The sequence below is a fragment of the Stylophora pistillata genome, chromosome 8 (genome assembly GCF_964205215.1).
Source record: "Stylophora pistillata chromosome 8, jaStyPist1.2, whole genome shotgun sequence".
NCBI lineage: Eukaryota > Metazoa > Cnidaria > Anthozoa > Scleractinia > Pocilloporidae > Stylophora > Stylophora pistillata.
The window spans coordinates 1,740,243-1,759,529 of NC_142526.1; the positions used below are offsets into that span (position 1 = coordinate 1,740,243).

The window sequence follows — 19,287 nt, forward strand, 5'->3', positions numbered from 1 at the left end:
TGTATATCCTCAAGATTTGCCTTAACAAACTTGTATACTGTTCTAGGTTTCTTCTTGCCAATTTTGACTGTAAGATTCAACTCAAAGGTCACAGCGATGTGATCATTAATACCACTGATGCCATCAGAAATCATGAAGTTGCCCACCAGATCTGGATGGCTGGTAACCACTAAGTCAAGCGCTGATGCCTGCCTTGTAGGAAAGGGCACAAGTTGAGTGAGACCATGATCGTCAATAATGTTGAGGAATGTCTGATTCACTAAAACACCATATTGTGGATCATGACTTACAGTACTTGTAATGAACGCTAAATTTAAGCCTTTGTTTTCAGTGATTAGCCTCTACTCTTTCTGATTCGCTAATTCGTTGCTTAGCAATACGTCACTAGCCCTTACACGTGCACGGTAGAGTTAAAGTTCATCGTGCACAGTATATGTGTCAAGTAAATTTAAGCTTAAGCTACCCTTCGCTATTTAGAGTGCAATCGGGAACCGATCTGTGAGTATAAACCGTTTTCGTTTGTCTTAGTGTTAAACTGTATAGTTATACCTCTCTAGCTTAGATTTTTGCCTAGCGATTTCCTACAAGAATATCTGGTAATGTAATGTAAGTTGTTTTCTTGCTCAATTGTTCCCTAATCGCTTGCAATTGCGCTCATACAAACACGTTTTATAACATCGTGCAATTTTATTTCCTTCAAGATCTTAGCGTTTATCGTAACTAGGAGTGTTAGCAGTATCTACACCTGTCTAGAATCATTCATGTTCTTGATCGTTAATCATTCAAAAGCTGGTTTTATAAACGTTGTCACACAGTAATAATGATTGGAATGTTTATAACTATTGACTCGTGACTTGCAGTCTTCAGCGAAATCCCTTATTACCAAGAATTAGTTTGCTGCATTGTATTTCAGTTTACGTTTGATTATTGCCAATAAATTCAACGTTAACTACAGTTGGTTTTCCGTGATCTCAGGCACAGTTCAATCAGTAAAGCATCCCCTCACACACGCTCTATTCACCGCGACACGTTGTCTCGCAAGTGACCTTCGGTCTTTCAGCAATCGCCGTGAATCTGGCGTTACAGTATTATTGGACCAATCTATGTCAAGAACATTCATGTCACCAGCAATGATAATTCTAGGAAAGGATCCATTAGCATGCAAACAATCCAATGGATGGTTGAGAGCATGAAGTTGTTGTACGTCGCTTCCTGGTGGACGATAAAAAGAAGCTATATACAAGGGCTTCTGATTAGCCATTTCAATCTTGATCCATTGAGCTTCACTTGACAATCAAGTTGGGCTTGACGTATTGCAATAATAAGATCATGCACAGCGATAAAAACCCCACCTCCAGGATTGGCATCGATTCGATATTTACGAAATACATCGTAGTCGCAGGGGAAGACCTCAGAGTTTTTGATTGACTCATCAAGTTTAGACTCAGTTCCTAAAATGATATGAGGTTTCTCGTCCTCGACCTTAGCTTTGAAGAGGCCACTTTTTGTTGACTCTTGATACTGCTGCAATTGAGATTTAAAACTTTCAGTTTTCTCAAGTTTTGTTTTCTCCCTCGTCGAGAAGAGATATAATCACATTTCGAGTTGGGAGTGAAATGATCTAACAGGTTTGAGTCAATGGATGAAAGCGAAGAGAAGGAGTTATTATTAAGGTTACTTTCCATGGACGAGTTAAATAGTAAATCAGAGAAGTTCGGTAGCCCGCAGTCGCAACATATCCACAAACAGGACGAATTTGCCAGGATATCGTACATATGATCGCCAATTAGACAGCAACGAGTGTGATACCATCGGTCGCACGAATCACAGCAAATGCCCATCTGGTTTATCTTAACAGGTTTGCTACAAATTCCACAAGGGAACTTTATCGGGCTGGCCAGGGTTTTGATGAATATCTCCGCCTAGGAGAAGGAGGAAGAAAAACACTCTTGTTGTCGTGACCTTTCTTCGCGAGCCCAAATGGCGGCCAGGCGGCGAGTTGGACTTGTACTAGAGTAAAACGCTTCCAGGCCAGATTCAGGTGGCGGCATGATGTTGTTTCCTAATAACGAGTAACGTGGAGACTTATCATCTCCCAGTTCAGGGTAGCATGAGAGCCAAGAGCAAAAAAGGGAAGCAAACAGGAGAGGAAAAACGAGAGCATAATGAAACGTGACCGCCATTACATGCACCTTAGGATGTAGTATTTCGAAAAAGAAAATATTTGATAGCAGAATCAACAAAACTCATCGGAGAGTCAAGTTGACTAAATGTAGAGCGCACCTTACCACATTCTGCATTGAGAGCTTCTGTTGTGGACGACAAGGCCTAGGCACGATGTATCATTGTCTTTAATAAAGAGTCTTTACAGCGTTTAACAGTGTGACTTTGTTAATAGGCAGTGTGTTGTTTATCTTTTTTCACGTGATCTGTGTGATACAGATTATGTCGGATAGACAGCACGAAGGCTTCATCAACGCACTGCTGAGCACAAAAAATTCGACAATCGGTAGACATTTCATAGAAACTCACGGTAACAACAACCTCTTGAAAGAAAACCAATTCAAAGTTTTAGGAAAGTGCCAGGGAAAATTCGATTCTTTTGTATTTGAAATGCTCTTCATCAAGAATGCTAATGAAGCCTAATTTAAATATCCAGACGGATTCCATACGTGCGAAACTTTTTGTTTAATATTTTGAATCATCTGTTACTCACGTTACAGCTTTTAATCAACTATTGTTTTCTAAGTATTTATAGACTGGAACTCACAAACATATTTTGACTTGATAATGACGTTTAGCTAACGTCGAAACTTCGTCTTTTAGCAATTTTTTAATCTTAAAATGATTTTAAGAAATGTTTTATCGCAATTTTTTATTGTCAGATTTCAAAAAAGACTTAGAAATGGAAAATCTCGCATAACATGTTAATAGTTAACTCGGGTAACACAACGTGCCACGGTCACACAGTTATTCGCTTTCCTTGCATTTCGCATTTTGCGTTCTAAATCTAGCCTCAACTAAAACGCCGCAAGACTCCTGCCCTCGCTAATTTTTATTTTGTCGACTCGACAAATTCGTGATCGTGAAAAGCCTTGCTGTCAACGATATGTCATCATACTAACTTAATAATGCGTCGTTAACTAGATACTTCAGTATTTCCAAGTTTGTTGTATTGTTAGCCTTTGCTAAAATTTCCCGTCAAAATAAAGAGTTCTTGTTTCACATTAGGAAATCTTCGTTATTCAATCGGAATAATAGCTTGGAAGTTCATTAAGAGATAAGCCGCTATTTAACTTTGGTACGTGACGCTATACCACAAGGTTATATGTTTTGTGAGATGATACTGCATTTAGAGAAACAGCCGCAGTTGAGCTTAAAATTCTACCTCTCATGCGATAAAATAACAGAAAATGGTGTTCACGGATCCTAAAATAGAGCTATTTTGAAGGCAATAAAACTGTTTTACTCATTGCTTTCGTCTGATTGGCTAAATAGCTACTGGATATTCCCCGCTGGCATCTTTGTGACCAGAATCGTACATAAACCATAATCTTTCAAGCAGCACCTGTCTTAGCCACGAACAACAGCACGAATATCTCCTTGAAAACATTCTGTTGAACAAGCCAACTGCAGTGAGCTCAAGTTTTCGAACATTTCGTAAACACATTGTCATATACAGCAAATTTTCACCTTAAGCAGGATGGCTGTTGTTAAAATAATGCAAACTGCTGTTTCAAGGCTTGGCTGGTAACCTCTTATCCTAGAAAACAAACGAATGGCAGAAACGTGCAGAACGAAACTCGAAGCTGCCGTTTTAATTTTAAGCTTCTTCCTTCAAAGCGTTATCATTATTCCGATTTCCTCTGAATGTTCCGGTAAGTCAATTCTGCAATTTGTAAACGATGGATTTGCTTTGTCTAGTTTTAGGAGAGTTCTGTGAAAATTGATGTCAATTATAATATTATTGTTACATCTTCTCGCTGAAAAATACCCATAAGTGTCGCTGTTGGCAAAACGCGACGCAGTGATTAAATTTCCAGTGGACTTGTGAACCGACATATAGAGTATAGCATAGTTCTATCTGCCAAGATTGACTATAGAAGGGATGTAGATTAATTACTTTCTTCTTTGACGAGTAGCTCCTCTCTGGTTTTTACAACTTAATTCAGTGTACATTCAAAATCTAATGGTGAAATCACAGATATAATACCTGCTAAGAAAAGTTCTTTCTTCAGTACAAAGCTGACATGCAGAGGTTTCAAACTCCTGGGATAACGTTTCAGGGAAACCTCTCAGAGCACAATAAGGCAGCAACAAACCGTTATCCAGTGTCTCTCGAGGCAAATCAATTTGTTAAGGATTTTACCCTGACATTATCTTATTCTAAACCAAAAACTGTGCTTGAACTTGTTTTGTCATTTGCAAACCAAATAGGTGAAGAATGCCGATCCATTGTTTTCAAAGAACCCATACAGGACAAAGTCATGAAGGGCCACCTGATCAGGCTTGAAGAGGTGCCCCATCAAGGCAGCTGTAATGTGCTGTGTTATATGGAGCCCAATTGTGTGTCCATAAATGTTGGGCCTTCACAAGCTAAAGGAGGGAACTACATTTGTGAGTTGAACAGTGCTTCGGACGAAAGTCCAGGCTCGTCCTACCTTCAGAGTAAAGAAGATTATAGCCATCTCAGTATCGAGGTAAAGTGACTTATTTAGACAATGAACAATTGTTGTTGGTCTAATGAAAGATAAAGTGTAATTATTTCTTGCCCGCTCTTACTTTGTCAAAAAGTCACGAGAAGTTATCGTTCCAGCAAGAATGTGTCCCTGTGAGATCACATGATAACCCGGGAAAGTAAACTAGCCATGGATGTTTATGATACGAGGTCATTTTGTCTTCAACAGAATCCTTGTAGTAGCAGTCCCTGTTTCAACAATGGCACATGTCGAGCTGGATACACTGATAAAGGATTTCGTTGTAAATGTCCTTTAGGATTCACTGGTGCATACTGCGAGAAAGGTAACTATGCACAAAACTGTAAAGTGGAATGAATAACGAATAATAATCATCGGGAGGATGAAAATTTCTGTTTTTTTTTGTTTTTTTTGTTTTTGTTTTTGCTGTTGTTGTCTCTTTTTTTTTTTAATGTAGCCTGCAGCCTTGACTTTGAAGATGGAATCGGTGGTTGGGAAATGACAGGCGGAGCTTTCATTTACCAGCCAACATTCGCTGACAATCCAGCAGCTCGCGGAAGAGAAAGCGCCAATCTACAAGGGGACTGGTGGATAGGGGGAGCTGAGAAACGGTCCAGTGAGAGCGATCCCGCAGGAGGGCTGCATCCAGATGGAGCCGACGTACCCCACGGAACTCTCACCTCACCTTGTTTTCGTATCGTTGGCAAGAATATCTCGTTTCTCATTGGAGGGGGATGTACCGGAAATGAAGTTTATGCGGAGCTTATTGTCAACAACCAGGTGAGATTATTCCCTTGGACTAATATTTATCTTTTGATTCTTTTGAAACAACTTACTTGATTGATCAAGGTATCATAGATTTGGCTTTCAAAATTGCGAAACCATTTTGAGCTTTGCGATATCCATAAAGTTCGCTTAGGTTTAAAATGATATATTTACAGGAAAAATATATTTAAAAAGTAAAATCTAAACATTTTCGACACTGATAACAACCAAGTGTCGAAAACGTTTGGTTTTACTTTCCAAATATTTTTTGACTTAGAAATGGCTTATTTTGAACTAACCTAAAGGAGTGTACGCGAGATAACCAATTTGGCGTCTGGCTCTCCATATTTCACTTTTTCAGTTTTTGGCTTACCCCCCTTCCAAATAGCATTTTTCTCCTAAGATTAAAGCATTGTAACTAAATTAATGTATGATATAGTCATGTTAGATATTTCAGCAATCGTCGAGACAAAGGTTTAACAACTGTTTATGTTTTTCGTTACGTTTAGGTCGTCAGAAAGGAGACAGGAAACTGTTGGGAGACAATGTACCGTAAGAGCTGGGACGTAGAGGAGTTTATTGGTCGATACGCGCAAGTCAGACTTGTAGATGAGAGTTCTGGTGGTTGGGGTCACATCAACTTTGATGACCTTAAAGGAGATATCATTTGTCCTCACTATTAAAAGGAGAGAAACTGAAGAGAAAGCGGATTTAAAAACTAACTTATCAAGTCAAGTCACCTTGAAAGTATGGTGAAACAGCTTTTGACGTAGCGTAGTATTTTCTTTGTGCTATCGGAGATGGGCACAATCACTGTGTTTTTTTTTCTTTTTTCGAAATCCGAATTTGAAACAGTTTTATACACGTGACTGAGAAGGCCTTATCATATAATATAATCGTAAGGTCGGTTTAATGCGACGATGAGGACAGTCGATTGCTTTAGATGGTAGCAATCGCATTATATATACTTTTCTTAATATTTGCTTTACAAAATCCATATCTGTAAAAACTGCTTAGTAGATTCTTTTCGGGATTAGATATTAAAGTCATTTTTGAGTAACAGCTTCCAAAACAGGTTCCAGAATAGTGGAATATTGATCTTTTATTTGACTCTTGCAGTGCTTAATCTTTAGTTATTATACAGATGGACTTTAAAATTTATTAACACATATTATTTAGCTTAACAAACGTTCTCGCGCACAGAGATATCCAATAATTTTCTTTTGATATAAATATCATTTTACGTTGCGGACAAAATAGTTTGGTTTTAACCCTAAAATACCACATTTAACTACCGCCAAACCCAAGGTCGTCTACAGAAAATAAAATGTTTCCAAGGCTTCTTCAACTAAGCAAACACAAACACTTGACTGATTATAAATTCCACAAATTCACTTTCGGTTTTAAAGCAAATGAAGTGATGAAGCCAGAGCGCTTCCCTATAAAATCTTACAGTAACTAGTGAATCGTATTGATGTAAGAAGTTAGCTGTAGCAGGCTGAAGATTTTTTGCGTAACTGTTGACGTTTTTGTAGAAGTAAGAAGTTTGGAAAGGTTTTTGATAATTCTTCTTTGCTGGAAAAGTCACTTTGAATTGAAAGTTTATATGTTTGCTCGAATAAAGGCAGTTGTTCACCTCCAATGAAAAATAAAGTGCCAAAAAAATATTTTTAAGCTTTGTTTAGTCTCTTGGTGCTTGATAAAGGGGAGATGAAATAACGTTACTTTGTTTGGAAAATTTTAATGTAGCCTCGTTAATGCTTATAATAAGTGAATGAAGCACTCGATTCGAAAAGCCATAGTGATGGGCTTACAAAATGAAGAGAGCTGCAATAAATACGAACAAAACGTTTTTGCTCAAATTTCTTTGGTAAACCAGCACAAGCAGGTTGGGAAAGAAAGATTTCTATCACCCTTTCTGTGACTCGATCTCCCTGGCGAAATGCCAATTATTAGACATCCTTAGAAGTAAACAGCGTACTCGCTTATTCATGTATTTATGTGTTTTTATCTGGGTGTAATCAGGCGCTCATTCAAAGTAAAGTTTATTATTTCCTCGAAAATAGTCATAATTGTGGGAATTGTGACCATTTAGTATAGTGGTACATGAGCAAAACGAAAAATTTTAGAGGTCTGTTGACCATTTTCCTTGAGCTCAAATTATGTATTTCTTATTTGTGATCTGAATTCCACCTTTTCTTAAAGTAGCTCTATATTTAGATTTATACGTGTGCACACCACCTGAATGAAAATACTTTAAATAAGTCAAAACAAAAGAAAACCGTTAGACTCGTTGGTGAGAAGAGCTGTTGTTGGGGTCACATCAACTTTGATGACCTTAAAGGAGATATCATTTGTCCTCACGATTTAGACAAGAAAAACAGAAGACACAGCGGCTTGGGTAAGTAGATTACCACCTCAAGTCAGGTTTTCCACAAATAGTTACTTTGAAAGTATGGTTAAACAGCTTTTGACCTAGTATAGTACTTGCTTTGTGTTAGCAAAGATACGCACAGTCACTGTGTCAGACTCGTTGATGAAATTTGTTATTGTAGTATGTTATGTACTATGTAACCGTCTCCCAGTTAGCTCAATGGATAGAGCGCTGGACTGTTGGGCGGGAGGTCGAGGGTTCGAGCCCCGGCCGGACCAACACTCAAGGTCTTAAAACAGACTCGTTGATGAATTTTGTTATTGCAATATGTTATGTAGTATGTAACCGCCTCCCAGTTAGCTCAATGGATGGAGAGCTGGACTGTTGTGCGGGAGGTCTAGGGTTCGAGCCCGGCAGGACCAACACTCAAGCTCTTAAAACAAGACTCGTTGATGAATTTTGCTATTGTAGTATGTTGTGTAGTATGTAACCGCCTTCCAGTTAGCTCAATGGATAGAGCGCTGGACTTTTGTACGGGAGGTCGAGGGTTCGAGCCCCGGCTGGAACAACACTCAAGGTCTTAAAACAAGTGAGAAGAATATGCTACCTTTCTACAACGTAAAGAAATGGTTAGATATTCTAGTCTTCTCGGATAGTGACGAATAAATGGAGGTCCCGTCTCCTGTAGGGTTAGTGGCAGGAGACGTTAATTTCCCACACACGAGATCACTGTGTGATGGGTGTCCTCCCCTGGGGTGGTTGCTGGGTGGGAGCCGGCCCTGAAAAGCCCCCATGGTGAGTGGTCAATTAATATAGGTATGTATGTATGTTATAAGAGGTTCTTTCATATTAGAATATAGATTCTCCCTCGTTGTTCTTAACCTCGGAACTTCATCAGGTAATTTCTCGAAAGATTTGTAGAACTAGTGGAGGTTCTTACAATTATAGGTTTATTGCGGTTGGAGATCTCCTCTTTGTAAGAAAAATACTTAAGCTTAAAGTTGGAAAATTCTAAAAACTACTTTTGTAAATTTTCAAAGGGATGAGTGCCTAGCACTAGCTAGTTAGATCAAACGAAAAGTGATTATGAAAATGACTGGCGTGGGTAAAACAAGCCTTTTACAAATGTGGTGGAGGAGAACGATAAAGAACAAATGTTTTTTAGTCTACAGAGGGAGAAACGAACTCATGATTTGTAGAATGAAGTAAATCTGATTAGAGCGCCTCTAAAAACTTACATAGAAAACTTTATCCCATCTCATAGACCACTTTCATGAATGGCGCCTGCCGGATTAAAATTCTTTTGTTTACATATAAATTTGCCTGGGTGGCCTCGTTCTCCAGTACAAAATTCAAAAGAATACATTATCTCAAGCGAGGCCACTAGGGTAAATTGAAATTTAAACAAAAGAATATTAATCCGGCAGCCATTTATGAAAGTGGTCTATTGTTTGCCTCCTTGTCAGTGTCACATATATATCACTGATATATTAGGAACTATTGGCCATATATTACTTGTACTTCCTAAGTTGCGCAAGCAATATACATATACTTAATTCATTTTCGTAACAGCGGCAACTCTGTAAAACTCTTATACCCTTCAATGGAGGAAATACATGATTAAATAAAAATTGAAACATTTTTAACAGAATTTCACCTGCTCCACAAGTAGCTTTATTTTGAGGGGTATATATGGCTGGTTTTGCCTGCCAACTGGATGCAAATGCTTTAAATATTCCATAAAAGAGAGCGACTAGCCAAAAGGGTAAAAAACGTTTTGGTTTTTGTTTTTAGTCATTACGGAAAGCCAAACTCCAAAATAAGGGATTCACTTTTGGCGGGCTCGTCAAGTTATCATTCACCTGGTGGGATCAATCGTTTACAATGATGATAATGACAAAAACATAAAAATTGTCTGCATTATCTTCTGATTATTTGATGATAAATACTGCTATTTCAATATTTTTTGTCTAAAATTTACCTTTGGGCCATGATTAAAGCAGTGAATTTCTGCTTGTCCAGCATTTTAGGCAGGAGAAATGAATTCAAGTGTACCTCAATGGAGAAAGAACTTTTTTTTTTCTCCAAGTACGTGATAATTTCTCAGAAAGGTGATTTAACTACAGCGGAAATTCAAACATTGATTTATTACGTCAACTAACGATTAAACAAAAAAAAAAGGGACAAAATATCTTTCTACATGCAGCTGCTCCATGCAAAACAGTACATGTGGAATGTGAATTGCCTTTCATATGGTAAGAACCTCTTTTTCTTATTATGAAATTATATTCGAGCAACAGTGTTTTTTATCATGCACCGGTGAACTTTAAATCCTTATAATTATTGTGTTTTAGCCGACAATTGAACAGTGGCTGGGCAAGAGAAGAATCAAGAAAAGGGCTTCAAATGCCAATCACTCGGGTTGTTAAAAATTTCTTCGATTCCGTTGATCTGTGCCACAAATTATTTCCCTGAGAAGTGTATAATAAGGTGGAATTGCTCGTATAATCAAGATTTCTATAAGTACTCTTGCAAACGAAATGAGAGCATGATTGCATTATTGTTACGATTTTTGCAATTCCCTGGCATTCCCCATGAAAAATGCCATCCTCCATGACAAATGCCATGTTCTCCAGCCATAAATCAACGCTTTCAGTTTGTCAAACGTACACGCTTTGGTAGTTCCTCGAGGTAACATGGAAAATTGATCGATGATTTTTTAGACAATATTTTACCAATCCAACTCCTTTCAAGTCCGTGAAATGTACCGTAGATTTAAAACGTTAGAAGCCTTGAAAATAAAATCATAAACCAACTTGAACTTCCATTGGAAAGAGGAGGGAAAGTGCTAGTCAGGAATCAGCCAACTTCGAAGCAATGTACGTGAGTAATATCGAAATCGCCAGATGGAAAGCGTCACCAGCTTTCACATGAAGACGGCCATGACAAGATGAAGGACGTCATGTTTACATAAAACTTCACATTTCCCCGACTTCTTTCAAATATGTAAATTTTTTGAGTGAAAGTAAATTCTCAATTCCTTGACGTCCTTGAGGTAACTCGTTTTTCCTTGACATATTACTGATCTGTGGAAACCATGGAGGGACTAGGAATTTTCAAAAATGCTGCAAGGGAACGCAATGCAGATTTACGGTTTTATATATCCATAGTTGAAACTGCACGAATTGTATAGAGTCAAACATTTTAGCCAATGGAGGTGTTTTTAAATTGAAATGTTAATTCTTAAGTGTATTTTAATGCACGAAAATAATCGAATGATCTAAAGTATGATATCGAGTTATGCACAAGTAGCCTTTTATCTCAGATTTGTAACACACAAACGGTAAATGGTGTCACTAAACTCAGAAACTAACCAAAATTCAAGTGCAAAAGAAGGAGCGAGTGGGGGGAACCGCATTTTCTTTTAAATCTTCTTTTCTTTTTTTAATCGATTAAAGCTGGCCGGCAATTACTACAAGACTAAACGATCTTACTTTTTTCAGAAAACAGCTCAGCTATATAATTGGCAGATACAAGTCCTTCGTTAATCCTTTAATTTCAAAGGGTGACTAGCTTCTAATTTCTTTCCGAAGGTATCGCTGCGTTGTCGCTGGACCAAACGTATAAGGAACAGCATGGAGCAGATACATACTGATGCTGAGTTGTAAAGGGTTAAAAGAAAGCATATCTCATCATTTCGTTGAGTATTCTTAAAATATTTTGATCAGGAAAAATGCAGGGAGACATGATTCGTCTCGTAATCTTCGCTTCAATTCTGGACTGCGCATCTGCCAATGGCCAGTGCAGGACAGAGATCAACATTCAAGGTATGAGACTTGAAGGATTCGTGTTTTCAAGGATGTCCGCATCAGCACCCCATATCTGTGATGTCCGATGCGAACGAGAAATCGCCTGTCAAAGCTATAACTACAACAGGAAGGAGAAGATCTGCGAATTGAACAACCGCACCAAAGAGGCGAGGTCTGGACGTTTACGCTTAGATCCTGCTTGGTTCTATATTAAGCGTTTGAACGAAAGAGGTTTGTAGTCATTTGGGAGTGGAACTTTGTGTTGAGATTTCTTTTATTCTTTTTTGCACAAGCACCCACGAAAACTGCTGTCTAATTATATCCAAAAAAAGTGAAGAAAGTTTTAACCAGCCTTAATAACTCTACTTTTATTCTTTTTGTGTTCTTGCAACTTTAACAAGATCAAAAGTTTTCATCGAAGTGTGTTCGTTGAAGTTTTAAGTTATAAAACCAGTAGTTAACAGCATGATTAAAAAATTCGATTTAGTTTGATTTTGGCGTTTTCCTTCTAATTGTTTTCGTTTATTTTCAATTACTGTGATTTTTTTTTTCTGTTTATATCACGCAGCCTGCAACTTTGACTTTGAAGATGGAATCGGCGGATGGGAAACGACAGGCACAGCTTTCATTTACCAGCCAACATTTGGTGACAATCCCATCGCACGCGGTAGAGAAAGCGCCAAGCTGCAAGGGGACTGGTGGGTAGGTGGAGCTGAGAATCGGCCCAGGAAAAGTTCTCCTCCAGGAGGGCAGCACCCAGACGGAAGCGACCCACCTCGGGGAACTCTGACTTCTCCTTGTTTCCGTATCGTTGGCAAAGATATCTCGTTTCTCATTGGTGGGGGCTGTAACGTAAGCGTTATTCGGGTGGAGCTTATTGTCAACAACCAGGTGAGTACGATTAGATTATGTAAAAGTAGTTCTTTCCACCTCTTTTGGCTTTGTTTTCTTCGTTTTGTTGTTGCTGTTTTCTTAACTATTGGCCTTCGGCATTCACTGCAAACCCTTTAAGATCAAAACTTTGTTTGCGTTCTTTATAGGTGTGGCCTATATATATAGACTAAAATTAATTTAAGAAAAAGTGATCTTTTCGTCTCGTGCAAAAACGCATGAAGATACCGTATATCCTTGAATAAACGTCCATATTCTGATAAGCGACTTTCCTTGACTAAGTGCCCATCCCATGGGCCGTAATGTCAAACAACCGCCCCTCTTTTTCCCTCACTCTCTTAAATAGCAAGCATACAAGGAAAACCTATATCTGTTACTACTTTATTTGTAAATTTTTAAGCTTCAGTCTCACAGTAGCTGAGACAAGATTAATTCCCTGCTTTCACCTTTGAAGCTGTTTGTGTTTTTTGCTAGACCGTCAGAAAAGAGACAGGCAACTGTGAGGAGACAATGTACCGCAAGAGCTGGGAAGTGGAAGAATATATTGGTCAAATAGCTCGCGTCAGACTATTGGACGAGACGGCTTGTTGTTGGGGCCACATCAACTTTGATGACCTTAAAGGAGATATTATTTGTCCGCATGATTTAGACAAAGAAAAGTATGAAGAGGTAGAAAGAGCATGAAGGATCATCGGCTCTTAAAACCTAAATTCCCTCTGGTTGTTCTCCAACGTTTCTGTAGCAAATCTTTCCCAAATAAACCATGGAAATTCGAATCTATTTAATGGCGTCACAATTGATTGCGGGGAGCTCAGGGACCGCGTACCAGTAAGATCAATTGTGACGATGTTCATTTTTCGTCGAGCTCCAGTTGAAAATTATAACAACGAACCAATCAGGGCTGCTAAAATAAAGAGAATGGCTTTAGCAGTACAGCTTTAAAATGTTTGTTTTGGAAGGTAAACAAAAACGGATTAAGCGCCGAGTTAAGATAGCCAAGCATCAGCAGCACCAGGAAAACTTCGTAAGAAATTGGATTCAAAGCACCTAAGGTGACCACCATGCTGAAATACGCGTATTGCTGCCAGCAGAAGAAAATAGCCAAGACGAACATCGAAGTAGTCTTGGCTGCTTTGATATTCTTCAAATAGATTTTGCGTCCTTCTTTAGTAGTCTGTTTGGTTGACGGTGAGCTAGCGCCTTTGTTACCCTTGGTTCCATGGTTGCGGGCAATGCGATAAATTAGGACAAAACAAACATGTGACCAGCAATGGGAGTATACAATTTAAGAGAGAACTGAGCATGAAGTAAACCTTAGTGTATGGTATCATACATGCTTCCTCGAAGATCGGCCCTTCAGTTCTATCTCGCCACCCAATGCGGATGGTAAGCAGAGACCATAAAATACAGTAAACCCACACAAGGAAGGAGATTGTTACAGCTCTTTTCATGGTCATGAAATGTGAACGTCGAAACCGAGCGAGAGGATCACGAAGGGTATTGTATAGATCCATGCTGATGACTAAAAGCGTCAAAACCGAGCTAGTTAAAGTGATGAGGTACACTGTAAGCCAAGTTAGGCAGAAGGCTTCTCCGTGTTTCCACAGTCCATGTAGAAAAAGCGATTCGATATCAAATGGCACGACAAGGGTTACGATGAGAAGGTCCGAGATTGCCAAAGACAACAGCAAGAGGTTTGTAGGATTGTCGCGGAGTTTTCTGTCCTTGACGATAGCGTAACAGACAGAGAAGTTGCCGACGATAGCCACTAGTGTGATAACAATGTAGCAAGTGGCAACTGGATACAAAAAGGTGGGTTCCGAATCAAATGGAGTCGTCTCACCGCTGGAATTGTTCATTATCCGCACTGCTCGGCTCTATCCACATGAAACTTTCCTTGATGATTTTTCGCGACCCTCTACAACTTACATGGGCTGCCCTCAAAGTGTCTAAGAAGATTGAGGGTTTGGGCAAGCACACAATAATTATACTCGAAAGTATACTAATTTATGTAACCGATCTAGTAGGAATTTTCCAAATCAGATCAATCACGAAATTAACTGGAAAATGATGGTAAAAATTCTCTATAGCGCATATTACCTGTTAAGTAAAAGGTGAAATACCCCTCTGATATTCCCACCCCTCTAATATAACCAGTATCATCACTCTAGTAAATTTTTTACGTCACAGACTCTCCTCGACAAGATAATAATAATAATAATAATAATAACTTGAATTTATACAGCGCTCATATCTTGAACTCATGGCGCTTTACAACACTGTACGGGGGACTTTACTAGACTGCTAAGCAGTTTACAATCAAATAAAGGCGAATGTGACGGATGCCCCCTCCCCCCGATTCCCAGTAACCAGGCCAGACCAATCACAGTAATCTCGTGAAGTGGGTTCCTTGACGTTCCCTGCTTAACCAAATTAACTAATTAATAGATGCAGGAGACGGGACCTTCATTTATCCGTCCCTATCCGAGAAGACTAGAATATCTAACCATTTCTTAATTGATGTTATAGAAAGGTAGCATATTCTTCTCAATTATTTTAAGACCCTAGAAATCGAATAGAAGTTTTATTCAAATTGGCAACAGCTTTTACTTCTCATAAATTCTCCGAGTTTATGGTAGAAGAACAGATTAAATGAATTTAGTGAGTTGTATATGAGTAGTATGTTGCAGTTGGCAACTTGACCTTGGCTGAGGAGCAGTATTACAATGCCAGCGACAAATAAGAATTTAACACCTTTGTATTGTATAAGGGTCAACAAAAGATAAATATTACAACAAATTTACTCATTTAAAATAACCTCCTCATTTGTTTACTTTTTTTATCATCTAATGGAACAACGTCCGTTTTGGGCTTTTCCGTGATGTAACCGAAATGCCAACATAAAAAAACTACGTCATTTGATATTGACCTGCAAAACGCGATAACAATATGACCGAGTGCGAAGTCTATTGTGAAATACTGCCTTAGCAGGTGCTTCTAGAACTCGAAAGTTGAAAATCAAAACCGCTAAAAATTCACCCTTGACGAAGAATTTGTGCCCCGAGGGAAACACCTCTAGGTTACTTAACAGTGTTCTAAATGTAGTTACATTCCGTGAGGTGATGTGGAAGGAAACATTTGATAACTAGCTTATTCATTGAAAAAGAGCCTGAAATAAGTAAGTTGTGATGAATTAGATTATACGAGTTATTTTAATTACAATTACCGCAATTAATATACTGTCATATATTAACCTGTTTTGATATTCGAATACGTATTCCTTTGTGACTACCTGAGGCTGAAACACATTCACAAACAATCAGTTTGTCCTTCAGAAAGGTTGGTAAGACCGAGAAGCATTAATAATGAACAATTCCATCCGTGGAGCGACTACAGTTGATTTGGAACCCACATTTTCGTATCCAGTTGCCACCCGCTCTATACATGGACTGTGGAAACACGGAGAAGCTTTGTGCATAACTTGGCATACATTGTATCTTATCACTGTACCTAGCTCGGTTTTCACGCTTTTAGCCATCAGTGTGGATCGATATAACACCCTTCGTGATCCTCTCGCTCGGTTTCGACGTTAACATTTCATGACCAAGAAGAGAGCTGTAACAAAATTAAGACGTGGAAAGGAATGACAAGGACACATCGAAACCAGTCACTAGACATTTTAATTTACCTAATCATTCTAAGCAACATATGGAAATCTGCGCTCTTTCCTTACACTTAGGTAGCACGGAAAGCCGTAAAAATCTTGAGAAAAAGCTCATCTTTCAAACCGGCAGTATAAATCCCACAGGGATCAACGAACGCTTTTCATTCCACTAATTTACTCTTATTTTTCTCGTTGCCATGTTCCCACCAATAACGTAACTCCATTTTCTGCCTTTAAAAGCACACACAACCCACAATTCCTCTATTCGCTCCGACGAAGGGCTAACGCTCGAAACGTCAGCTTTTGTAATCGTTACGGGGGCCAATTTACCATTTCAACTTTGTTGATATATCCACAAAATTAATCTCCCTCCTTGTGTGGGTTTGGAGGCGCGGTGGCCTCATGCTTGGTGCGCTCGACTCCGGATCGAGTGGTCTGGGTTAGAGCACCGGCCGGGACATCGTGTTGCGTTCTTAGGGAAGACACTTTACTCTCACAGTGCCTCTCTCTACCCAGGTGTCTAAATGGGTACCGGCAAATTAATGCTGGGGGTAACACTGCGATGGACTGGCATCCCAGCAAGGGGGGAGTAGAAATACTCCTAGTGGCTTTATGCTACAGAAACCGGAGTTAAGCACCGGCCTGATGGGCCACTAGGCTCGTAAACAGACTTTACTTTTACCCTGTGAGGGTTTATTGCATTTTATGGTCTCTGCTTCCCATTCTTAGGTGACGAGATTGAACTGAAGAGCCGATCTTCGAAGGAGCATGTATGATACTATGCACTAAGCTTTACTCCATGCTCAGTTCTCCTTTAAATTTCTTACTCCCATTGCTGGTCACATGTTTGTTTTATATCCTGATTTATCGCATCGCCCGTAACCATGTACCGAAGGCAACAGTGGTGGCCTGCCGTCAATCAAAAAGCCTACTATAGAAGAAAACAAGATATACTTGAAGAACATGAAAGCAGCCAAGACTACTTCCATGTTTGTCGTGGCCATTTTCTTCTGCTGGCAGCTATTCTCGTATTTCAGCATTGTCACAACTCGATCGGTTTGAGGCCATATTCTTACGAACTTTCTATGGTACTGTTAATGCTACGCTACCTTAAATCAGCGCTAAATCCGTTTTTGTTCGCCTTCCGAAACAAGCACTTTAAATCTGTATTTTCAAAGCAGTGTACATCCCCAGAACTTGTGTAGTCCGTATACTTGTCGCGGCTCGACTATCTCAGTGTTGTATCCTTGTTTTCTTGAGCGAAATGTGTTCCAGAAAGGCTTAAGAATTCTGTGTTCATTGTGAGTACTTCTGTTACAGCTGGGCAGTCTTCGAAAGCAAAGGTGAAGACAAATGTAGTATCTAATGCAATTTATTGTGAATTTCGACAATACCCCAGATCGTGCATCTATTGAAATTTCCTTTATCCCAAATTCCAGAATCAGTCTGATTTCAAGTTCGAATTGAACACCTGGGTCTGGAGCAATAGTGTTTGTTTTGGGTTTTTGAAGAACGAAATTTCTTCTAACATAAGGTTAACTGCACATCAAAATAAATAAACACATAGATATGAGAACTGTACCGCGCGAGATTGACACTGACGAGTGTTGACGCAAGTAAAGAATCACCAATCCTCCCTGAAAATTACAGCGAAAAAAAAACTACTAGATATTGAACTTTGCAGGAAATTTATACAAGTTGGTAGATATGCACTGTAAGCTTTCCGTGACACTCACACAATGTTGCATCAAACAAGCTGATATTAAGTTTAAAGGCTGCTAGTTTCTAAAGAAACTGTTAGGGGCTGCGTCGGTGGGAGTAACGAAATAATTTGGATATATCAACAAAGTTGAAATGGTAAATTGGCCACCGTAACGATTACAAAAGCTGACGTTTCGAGCGTTAGCCCTTCGTCGGAGCGAATAGAGGAATTGTGGGTTATGTGTGCTTTTAAAGGCAGAAAATGGAGCTACGTTATTGGTGGGAACATGGCAACGAGAAAAACAGGAATAAATTAGTGGAATGAAAAGCGTTCGTTGATCCCTGTGGGATTTATACTGCCGGTTTGAAAGATGAGCTTTTGCTCAAGATTTTTACGGCTTTCCGTGCTACCTAAGTGTAAGGAAAGACCGCAGATTGCCATATGTCATCATATGGCAATCTGCGGTCTTTCCGTCGTAGTGATGCAGGAAAACCAGCCTGGACAGCTGAACAGATTCACGGCATAATGGACATTCAGACTAGAAACATTATAAATAAAGAAAAGAAATTCAATGAGGAGTTCCCTTTGCTTCTTCTTCTTTCGACTTCTTGTCCAGTATATTACTTGGCATCTTCAAAGGCTTCAGTCACGTTTCCCGGCCACAAGCGGCTGCCGATGGTGTCATGCGCAGCTACGCCGTAAGGCGAAACCAAAACACGAGAGCCAGTTCGCTGGCAGTAAATAGTCTTTCTATTCGCTGGCAGTGAATAGTCTTATTGGCAGCGGTAGACCGACCGCGTTCGGATTTGAATGAAACTCCTATATTTTCATTGTCAGGTGGATCAAACCAGTGGGGTAACGTCTCGATCAGCAAAGAAGGATTAAATGTGACTTGAAGGAAATTTTTGGGCGAAATATCGAACGCAAAGCAGAATTCTCTCGATAGAAAGGTTAGCAAAAAATCAACTCTAGAACTTTTTGCTAGTTTACATAAAATAGCCAACAATAGGATAAATTCGGGCCGAAGGATTTGACCGTAGATCATTTCTGATAGTACTGCTTGCCATCATCTCTCGTATTCAAGATAATATTATCTCTTGTTGCTGGTTTAAGATCGTATTGGTAGTCAGCGAAATCGACTTTTTAATACGAACCTAGCTAGCGTACCATTCTGTTATGCATTTCCAAGAGAACAGATGACCACATGGAGTCGCCGTCTTATCTCGGAGTATCTCCAAACACAGAGCACACAAAGTAATGAAAGACAGACTGCAATTCACTCAAGAATAAGGATCTCATGCGACCAGAAGAATTCTACTTCCGACGTGCTTAACTCTTTGAACACTAAGAGTGACCAGCACCTAATTTCTCCTTACAATATCACC

General features: G+C 39.3%; 1 protein-coding gene and 2 pseudogenes across 1 annotated transcript; 2 read left to right on the forward strand and 1 right to left on the reverse strand.

Moving 5' to 3' along the window:
* The first annotated feature begins 302 nt into the window (after positions 1–302).
* Positions 303–13,352, forward strand: LOC111319906 (uncharacterized). Its single transcript, XM_088730319.1, has 9 exons — positions 303–498; positions 1,859–3,878; positions 4,438–4,700; positions 4,908–5,022; positions 5,155–5,477; positions 5,972–6,139; positions 11,576–11,876; positions 12,214–12,536; positions 13,011–13,352. The coding sequence occupies exons 2-9, from the start codon at positions 3,779–3,781 to the stop codon at positions 13,218–13,220; spliced, it is 1,803 nt and encodes a 600-aa protein (XP_088586445.1). The 5' UTR covers positions 303–498; positions 1,859–3,778; the 3' UTR covers positions 13,221–13,352.
* Positions 13,353–13,374: 22 nt separating this feature from the next.
* LOC148724404 (histamine H2 receptor-like) lies at positions 13,375–14,395 on the reverse strand (annotated as a pseudogene).
* A 1,506-nt stretch (positions 14,396–15,901) lies between these two features.
* LOC111339173 (beta-4C adrenergic receptor-like) lies at positions 15,902–17,588 on the forward strand (annotated as a pseudogene).
* Positions 17,589–19,287: the final 1,699 nt, after the last annotated feature.